This window comes from Brachionichthys hirsutus, chromosome 6, assembly GCF_040956055.1.
Source record: "Brachionichthys hirsutus isolate HB-005 chromosome 6, CSIRO-AGI_Bhir_v1, whole genome shotgun sequence".
In the NCBI taxonomy this organism is placed as follows: domain Eukaryota; kingdom Metazoa; phylum Chordata; class Actinopteri; order Lophiiformes; family Brachionichthyidae; genus Brachionichthys; species Brachionichthys hirsutus.
Window position 1 is genome coordinate 5,940,273 of NC_090902.1, and position 9,931 is coordinate 5,950,203.

The following is a 9,931-nucleotide window of genomic DNA, read 5'->3' on the forward strand; positions in this document are numbered from 1 at the left end:
CGGGTCAGGAGAATCACTTCCAGAATCACAAGTGATGCGCTGTGATGGTAAAAATAGAACAGAAGGGCTGCAGAGCTTCATGTTATTTGATTTAAAAACACTCAGTCAGGGATATTGGTAAGATTTATACGTGTCCTGTTCAGGAGCAGAAATTAAAAAATATTATAGTGTTAAGGAATTCAGGAATCGGATTGATCCTTCTGTCCCTTTTTGACAAGCTGCTAAGAGACTATAGGAAGGTTTTATGGCTTAAATGATAAATAAAAACAACTCCAGCTGTTCATTTCTAAAGGAGTATTAAAGGGGGTCCAGAGGGTTGGATCCTGCAGAACACAGGAATAAAGCTGTTCACATTTCACTTTGACAAAAGGTATATCATTTTATTTTGGGTAGAAATCTCAGACAACAAAAGCATCAACACGCGCAGCAATGTGATATAAGCCTACGAAAGGCCACGCAGGGGATCTTGAGCACCAACAGTGCGGGGGGGGGGGGGGGGGGGGGGGATTGCTGAGGTCTGATCTGAGTGGTTACTGAATCACATCTGTCAACAGGAAAGGGGGGAGACGAGTGGAAAAACAGAGCCGAACTGAAGATAAGGGCGTAATCTACTGAAAACACATTCATCTGGGGGTGCGGGGGGTGAGTTCAATCCCGTTCATGCACATTGAACACAGAACGATGCTGTCAGATCGGGTTTAAGCACAAAACAACAGTAAACATGATCTCGCAAAGGAAAAGGAAAAGAGACACGAAGCACAGAGGAGCACATTTCATTGGTCTAATTGTTTTAAGACTGTTATTTATCTGTAAGTCACTCGTGTGTGTGTATACTGCATCATAGGTATATTCTGATATGCAACAGGGTGGGCTTACAGAAAAGCGTGGCTCTCTCTGGACAGCTAAGTATGAAAGAAATTAAGAGCGTAATATCACAGTGACTTTTGTTTTTTACAGCTTCATTTTCCTTCTTTTCTGTATTTGTGTTTCTCCCAATCTCTCTCTCTCTCTATCCTTTTTTCGTGTCCCTCCACTCTTCTTCTTCTGCTTCTTTAAAAGGTGTGCGGGCCGACGTAGATGGAGAGTCTGAGAGCGGAGCTGGTCTGGTAGCTGCCCTGGTAGGTGAGCAGGGGGTTAATGGACACCATCTCCAGGTCCAGCGTGTAGTCTCTGGGCCCAGACACAGCACGGGCTAGCACCAGCATGGCGCTGATATTATTGATTTGCTGGAGAAGCCAAAAACAAATATTACTGAGTACGTTCAGCCGTCTGAGTGACGTAAGGAATACGTTGACATTTTTGCTCAGAGGTAGATTATTTGTATTACGTGTAATGGAACGTAGGAGATGCAACAGAATCATGGGTCTCTCGGCTGAACTTTAACAGTGTCGCGCAGCTATGATTGACAAGCAGCTCTCACCCTAATATAGAAGTCTCTGTTGTCGTCACCGGAGCGGATACGGAAGGTGTTGTAAGCCCCCGGAGAGACGCTGGTGGCCTGGATCTGGAAGATGTCAGAGGGAACAGAGCGCTCCGAGGTGATGCTCATGTCACGGTGGACGATGGAGAAAGGCTGTTCTCTGCAGGCCGGCTTGTTCATGGGACACACACACCTGCTGGCACGCGCACACACACACACACACACACACAAGGAGTCAGAGTTAGTCCTCTTTCAGTACTGCACAGTAATTGGTGCAGACAAAAATATTAACAGTTTATAAATCTGCCAGCAGGGGGAGTAACAAGACAAATACACAAATACAGTAGTGAACAGAAGCCATTTCTTTCCCCCTTCTGGATTTCTGTAACGCTACCAGATCATCTGGGACTGGTTAATAATGACCCACGCCTGTTACCAATCCAACACGTGTTCAATCTGTAATACTTTTGTTATTCCACTGGAATAATAATAATAATAATATTAAAAAAAAGGTTGTAAGTTGGAGCCATATGTGGAAAAAGTAATTGGAGTTACATTGGAGTTTGAGCCACACACGGGCTGATTATGTCCTGAGCTGGCCAGCAAATGTTTCAATAACTGGGAAGACGTGTGGTGAAAGTGTGTGTTCATGCACAAACACACACATTTTCACGAGGTGCCACTCACTTCTCAGACACTTGCACATAAGGTTCTTGGCACCGGTTTGTGTCCACACACTTGTATCGTCCGTGGTTGTTCACACAGGTCTGAGTGTCGCTGCACAGATGTTCACCTGTTTCACATTCATTTACATCTGCAGAAGAACCCCCCAAAAAAAAATAAAGATGAGGAGCTGACTCAGCACAGTGTTTGTGAGTCTCAGAGCACAGAGAGGTGGGTGTTTTGTTTTATAGGCAAATGGAGGCAGAGTGTTTACCCTGGCATAGTCTGCTGCCTTGCAGCTGGTATCCTTCTGGGCACACACAGGAGAACTTCCCTGGCTCGTTGATGCACTGGAACTGGCACAGGTAGCTGGAGTAGCTGCAGTCATCGATGTCTGCAAAGGTGCGGGTTCAGCGTTCGTGCATTTCTTCACAATTGCAGGCAGAAAGCCGAAAACGAGAGCAAACCTGCCACGGCAGGAAGCGTTCACGACGTCACATCTGCCCTCTCGGAGGGGTCTCTTACCGTTGCAGGTGAAGCCATCGGGGCCCAGCTCGTAGCCCTGGTCACAGCGGCACAGGAAGGTGCCGTACGTGTTGTAGCACCGCTGAGAGCAGGGGGCGCCCATCTCACACTCATTCACGTCTGAAAGGAGGGGAAAGTAGATCTCATAGCGTTAAGAGAAGTTAGAATCTGAACAAAGAGATCCGTTATCTCGCTGGTTTGAAATGAGATGCAGGTGTGTTGCCAGATCATTGTCAATCCACTGCAAGAAGTGGATCAACTGTGGAGTGGAAGTTGATTTCTCATGAGTCTCATTTTAAACTCGAGGCTGTTTCTTCTTTCTCTGTCTCGGCTCTCGATGGAGCTGTGGATGCTTTTCGCAACTGTATTCTTTCACATATGCAATATAGTCTTCATGAATTGTAGCACTGTCGCCTGACAGCAAGAAGGCACTGGGTTCGAATCCTATCTGTGCATAGTTTATATGTTCTCCCCCCCGGGTGCAAAACGTGCAATTTAGGTGAATTTATTACTCCAAATTGTCCGAAGTGTGTGTGAGTGTGTGTGCGTGTGTGTGTATGGTGTTCCTGCAATGCGCTGGCGACGCATTCAGGGTGTACCACGTCTAGACGGGCACCAGCAACGACGGTGATCGGAAAAGCGGAAGAAAATGGATGGATTTGTAAATTTGTAAAATCCTTCTCTCAAAAATAATCCGTGGTTTCCAAACATTTTGCTGAACAGGACTGACACGAGACACAATCAACTTGTCACTCACCGATGCAGGATCGATTATTCCCCGCCAGCTGGAAACCAGGTTCGCACTGGCAGGAGAAGGAGCCCGGAACGTTGACACAGCGGTGCTGGCAGTACCTGTACCTGCACTCATCGATGTCTGAGAGACACAGTCAGGACGTGTCTTATTGTCCATTTCCCCACAGATCATTCAGGATTAAAGGATAAATCCAGAAGATCTTACCGATGCACTCCGTGCCGACCTTGCGGTAACCTTCCGGGCACTGGCAAGCGAAGGCGCCCAGTGAGTTGATGCACTGCTGGCTGGGCTGACAGTCGTGTTCGTCTCGCTCGCACTCGTCGATGTCTGCGTTGGTGGGCGAGGTGAAACAGGGGCGCACGTGTCAAAAGAGCGGCTATCGGGAGCGCGGTTTGAAGGCCGCAGCGTGACTGGTGGAGGCCAGATGATGCCCACTCTGTTCCCCTTATTTCCACCCAACAGCTGAAGACACGACATCACGCTGAGTCACGCTTGCGGCCTCACGCGGGCTGATGAGCACCTTGCCGTGCTCCGGCAGCAGTAGGTTTTTCACTGAAAGTCCTGTTCTTACAGCGCAGCAGCTGCTCTCGTGTGAAATCTTCCAAATTCCTACACCGTGTGTCTGCCCCCCCCACCCCCCACCCCCCCACGGAGTCATACTCACTTCCGCCCCCACAGATTTGCACCAACATGCTGCCTGCAGTCCCAGTACCGGCCGTGGACACCTGTCCCACGCCGATTTAAACAATCACACACCCGCACACATTAACACACTTAATGATCACTCATCCTGTGGCCACCTGTTTACCTCCCGACCCCCCCCCCCCCACACACACACACACACACACACACACAAGCATGCAAACCAGACACCCACCCACACAGCTGTCTCCCTGCGGTTCGTAGCCCGAAGGACAGGGGTTGGTCACGGTGGGAGTGATGGGGGGTTCTGGGGCTGGGATGAGTGACGCAGAGCGGGGAAGGCACAGGTACCCCCCATAGTGGTTGAAGCACTTCATTTCACCCTTGCAGGCATCTGGGATGGTCTCACACTCATTTATGTCTGACGGGGGAGAAGAAGAGATCACGCGTTCAAATAAAATCAGCAACGGGAAGGTCAAAACTTTGATTGTACACACAGCTTGCGTGGTGAAATTGAATAAACGCAATTAAAAGAGAGATTTGACCTTTGCAGTGCTCGGTCTGAGGGTCCCAATGATACCCATCTGTGCACTCCTGCAAAGAGTAGCAGGGGGAAAGTGTGAGAAAGCGATGGAAAGAAAGACGTGAACAGTCTCGCTGAGCCAGGCAGTTGCATAATTTATTTATAATAGTTAATAAATCCCCGTAGTGAGATGTAAAAAAAAAAAGTCTTTGCATTCATGTAGCGCTGGGCCAAGAAGACAAAATGTGTGCTGCAGTTCCCAGGATATTGTGACATTTTAAACTACTTTCCCTGAGCCAAATGTCCCTTCAGAAACAAAGAATATGAAGCCAGTATTTGGAGAAAAAAAGAGCAATTATCCATCTGGAGAAGAAAAAAATAATGCTGTCAATGAAATGGAACAAAATAAGTGAAGCCTAAAGAAACATGGAGTTAAAACTAAAATTACCCCCCAGCTGTGTTGGAAAAGAAAATGCTGCCATGTGATATTAAAACTACAGGAACATGAGGACATAAGGATAGAGAGAGAAAACAGACGTCCACAGAGAAAAGCCATAGTAGCAAAGGAGAGGTGCAGAATAAAAAGGGTAACGGGGGACAAGATAAAAGTAGATCTGATAATCGCATCACCGAGGTGGCCAAAAATATTTTCTAATAAACATCATCTAAAGAGCAATATAGATGAGCTGTGGCTCATTTTTAATGGCTGTGTCATCTTTGACTTATTGTGACGGCGCTGAGACGCGGCAGCATTTATTAATGGACTTTACTGATGACAATGGAATGTGAAACACTTTGCAGGGGCCTGAACCTGACGTGAACCTGCACTACAGTCTGAGATGTACGATCCGCTAAGATGAAAAGACTTGTGCTACCTCATGAGAAGCGAGGGGGAGATTCATCCATCCTTACCGTGTAGGTGTCACTTTCTGTAGGCGGCTGTGAAATAGCACTGCGGAGGAGCACGGACACGCATATGCACACGCACAAGATTGACATGCAAACACCCTGCATACTAATTCTCTAATTTACGGTGCAGGGAAAAGGGGTAAAACATGCACACAAACACACACACACACAGAGACACACACACACACACACACAGCTGTCAGACAGGTGGGGCTGCTATAAGAGATGAGGGCCGACTTTGTGATGTACGGAGCCGTCAAGACGTGGTATCTGCATGACAGTGAGAGAAAGACACGGAAAAGCAGCGTTAGAAAACCAGAAATCACTAAAATGGTTCGGTTTGGGCCTCGAAACACACCGGGAAGCTGTAAGATTTTCCTGCAGCTGAAATGCATAAATCAAACCTGGAGCCAATTCTTAAGTACAGTCAGTAAGAACACAAACACCATCTTGGACTCGGTTCACTGTTTGTCAGCCTAACAATCCCCCCCTTGAAGGATAACTGGAATGAATCAGTGTGCCAGGTGAAAACATAAACATCGTGACGTATACTGCATCCCTCGGCTGAAAATAACAAAGTCAACATCCCAGAAATACTTCGTATTAGCGGCTCACAGAAGGTTCTCTGTCTGCAGACTGGCACTCGTCTACAACTCTCTGGAATGATCTTCTCGCCGCCTCCAGGGCTTGCTTTCCCCGCGTATCAGCAGCGCAGCATCGCTGGGAGCAGCACATAAATCCTCGCTTGCATATTTTAGAACAGCATTTTTATCCTCAGCTGCTTCAGTTTCAAAACTTAATTATGTTGAAGCTCTTTCTCTGCAGATGCCGTCTCAATGTCTTAATTTCATACTGCATGTCTGCTGGTTAAAATTGTTCAGATACTTTTTTTTATTTACTATTTCCTTGCGCTCCTATACATTTTGGAGCGATCGACAGACAGTAAAATATGTTTTCTCCGTTTGTCTCATCCTTAGCCCCCCCCCCCCCCAGTTAGCATTATCTTCCTGTAGAAACAATGTCATTTGGATGAATTTGCGTTAGAGCTAAGTCTTCAGGGTCTTGGCGATTCTTCGCGTTTTGGCATCAAATCTAAAAAATATTTTTTATTTTATTTGAGAAAACTTGCAACACAAAACAACCAAGTACTGATGTGGTGTTTTTTGCAACCTGGGGGCTTCATTGTTCCATGGTTACACATCGGCACATAAGTCTCATTCTGTCAGTACAATTTGTCCCAGATGAGACTTTCTAGGGTATAAACTCAAAAAAAAAAGATTCAATATTTATATCTATATTTTGGGGGACAATGTAAATAGTTTATTTCCAACCGTTTTCCTTCCATGAAATGCTATAATAGCGTGCTAACCAGCCACAAACCGGCTAAAACAATGATGAGTCACTGGCTTGCGGTTAAAGCTACCACACCAAAGTATATATACGAGTTAGTTTAGTATACTCGCCACGTTTCCATTGTTTATTTCATACAGACGCAAACAGAATGCCGCAGGGTGTCATCCGTCAAATGCATGATGGATGACATCACAGGATGTTTGTGACCTTTGTGTGTGTGAACATTGACGAAACATGCCATCACCCTGTAAGCACTGATGGTAACACATACCAGCATGGCCACAGTGACCTCTCTGAACTGGCGGGGCAGCCACTTACAACCAGTAAGAATGTGACCCCCCCAAACCACCCAAAAACAAACTGGCCATCAGTCTAGGCCGGGTCCGGCCACTCACTGGCTACCGACCGGGGGCAGCGGGGGTGCATGGGTGTTGCCCCCGCTGCCTCTGGAGTTCAAATGCCGGCGGACCTCTGGAATGCCCGTGGCAAGGATGTGGGTGTCAGTTCCCAACTGGGATGCTCTGCCACAGCAATGGTTCCCAGAGTATCAGTTTCTTGGAACCCCCCCACCCCCCCAGGGATTCACATAAGGGCATGGCTGATGCCAAACCTCCAGCCACTGTTCCCTGGATGCCTCAGCTCTCCTCACTACGTCAGAGAATGCGCCAGAATGGGTCGCCGAGGTTCCGACTACGTAGGATGCAGAGGCGTGCAGGTTGATGCTATAAGGCAGCATTTAACTGATCAATTCTGTCAAAAGGTTTTACTGGTCCCATCCTCACAAATATTTAATATAATTAATAACAAAATAAAATAACAACAATGTTTTAGCTGTGAGTCATTGATTGGATAAAACAAGACATTTAAATATATTTTTTTATTTTGTTTCTAGAAACTTGTCATTTAAATCTTACTAATTCAAAACAGTGGACAAAATAATGAAATTAATGATTTAAATAAATGATTTGTGACTCCAGTAAATACAATCTAAATGCTTCTGGTCTGACACCAGTTAGCTCGACTGCACCTCTCACAGTGAAACTATGTGATTGAATATAATCACAATTATAGCCTCTCATTAGTAACAGAAGGCCAATTTAAAAACTCACACAGCGATGTCGGGTGTTGTACGAGTGACCTCATGGGGACCTGGAAAAACACTTGGTTGGACCACACACACTCCGTGTAAACTGCAGGACGGTCCTGCGTGGTGTTGCACATGCAGGGCGCTTTGCGTTGCTCTGCTCGGTTGCGCGTGGAGCAGTCTGAGAACTCGGTGGCCCAGCATGCACCAGCTGCGCTCCGTTACAGTTGTGGCTGTGGATCTGAAAATGCACTACTATGGTGTCCTGTTTTTGCACGTAGCCAAACTCCTGCCCAGTGGGACCCCGCAGTCAGTGATGGATTGTGGCCTGTAAGAGAAATCCACACATTGTACCTGCAACAAGTCCCACCTGAACAGCTCTGTCTTACAGCGTAAAGAGCGTTTAAGGCCTGTGACAGCGTAAAGAGCGTTTAAGGCCTGTGATGAATTACTGTACACACACACACACACACACGCACACACACACAATGCGTCATGAGATGATGCGACGTTCTCAGGGGAGTAGAAATCCTTCCTGTCGGATTTTGCAATCCCACCTGAGTCATCACAGGGTTTGGTGGAGCTGTCACCACGTGTTAGCTATTACAATGATAATGTCAAACAGCATTAAATCCACAACTTACGACGTCTCTTTGAGTGTGTTTTAGTGTAAATGTTCCTCCTGCTGGCACCTGTTTCTCTCTTAGACTTCACCTGAAAACTTACAGTGACTTTAAATGTTGTCCAAGAGGGATGAGGTGGAAAAATGTAGCAACAAAACTGTACAATAATACATGCCCTCAGTGACTCAGTGCTTCCTGTCTACCCCCCCTATTACAGTCCCTGAAAGACGTGGCCAAGAAGCAAACTACACAGACATTATCTTGGCTCTGAGAAGTAGCCCAGTGTGGCTGGGAGAGCACAGAGCCGTGTTCGGCCTGCTCCAGAGGCACATCCCGGCTCCAGAACTTCTCCCTAAACGCCCCCTGGTTATGATAACGCTGTTAAAGGAAACTCACCAGTGTTTCTGATGGGTCTTCTGTCTCCGTCTCCCTCCGACCGGTGCGTCCTCGTGTGTCGTCCCGGCTGAGATCCCTTAAACTCTTGCCTGTATGACCCCCGACAGAGTGAGCAGGGAGACCGACAGCTGGAGCAGCCGAACACATGCGAAAGGAGGGAGAACAAGAGCAAGAGGCAAAGAGGAGAGAGAGGGACAGCCCATTCTTACCCCCCCCCCTTCCCCGCCTTCTGGCCCCCTGCGCTGCCATCCTCCACACTCCAAACCCCCTCTGACTGACCCCCCAGGATGCAAATTCCTGGTCTGTGGGCCAAATACCGAAATTCTAAATCCATCCAAATCAGCACAGGAGGAACAACTCGCAGATTTACGCAGCCCCCCCCCCCCCCCAGATAATTTTCTTTTTTAAAGGCCCTCCAGCTAGTCCCACAACACACCTGGTTTCATTTAAACTAACCCCCCACAAAAGCCCCAAGCTCTCCCACCCCTCCTCCCCCATTTACCTCCCCATCTATCTATGCTTACCTCCCCAATCTTTTTTTTTTCTTTTTCCATTAAGCAACTAAAGCCCTCACTCTCGTCCAATCTGACAGGCGGGATATTTATAGCAAGGCAGAGAGAAGTTAATGGAATGTGGACAAAAATTAGAGGGGAAGACAGACAGAGTGTGGAGAGCTATTCGGAAAATGTGTCATTTGGATTTACCGAATCCAGCGGCGGTGCTCTCTGGGATGAAACACAGAAAACGTACTATTCTACTACTCTTGACCAACTCGGTTTGTGCGTGACTAATCCATTGCTGCAAGCAGAATCATTTCCAGCATTTTGATCTTTACGTGTGTTGTGTTGCAAACTGGAGGAGACGTTACTTAATCCACACGAATGGTATGCAATCCCTGCATACCTGACTAAACACCTCCAAAGATTTAGTGACACCCACAGCCACAACACTAGAGGGAGCTCAAACAACAACCTGATTACCCCCTTCTGTAGGACCAACATGGGTAAATCATCTTTTTACAATACTGCCACCCAAGGGT

The 9,931-nt window shown here is 47.1% G+C and overlaps 1 protein-coding gene across 1 annotated transcript; it reads right to left on the bottom strand.

Moving 5' to 3' along the window:
• Positions 1-360: 360 nt before the first annotated feature.
• Positions 361-5,541, bottom strand: efemp2a (EGF containing fibulin extracellular matrix protein 2a). The gene is made up of 10 exons (XM_068740177.1): positions 5,440-5,541; positions 4,550-4,598; positions 4,240-4,425; positions 3,567-3,689; positions 3,366-3,482; positions 2,609-2,728; positions 2,358-2,477; positions 2,108-2,234; positions 1,421-1,616; positions 361-1,226 (listed from the first exon to the last, which is right to left on the bottom strand). Exons 1-10 carry the CDS (start codon positions 5,539-5,541, stop codon positions 1,053-1,055), a joined length of 1,314 nt encoding a protein of 437 aa, XP_068596278.1. The 3' UTR covers positions 361-1,052.
• Between the last annotated feature and the right edge of the window lie 4,390 nt (positions 5,542-9,931).

Bases quoted from the DNA above. Each gene is read 5' to 3' on its own strand.
- efemp2a (XM_068740177.1), bottom strand. From the start codon at position 5,541: ATGCAGGGTGTTTGCATGTCAATCTTGTGCGTGTGCATATGCGTGTCC. The intron at 4,599-5,439 runs GTAAGGATGGAT...TACTCTTTGCAG, and splicing joins CAGAAAGTGACACCTACACG to GAGTGCACAGATGGGTATCA. The intron at 2,235-2,357 runs GTAAACACTCTG...GTTCTTCTGCAG, and splicing joins AGGCAGCAGACTATGCCAGG to ATGTAAATGAATGTGAAACA.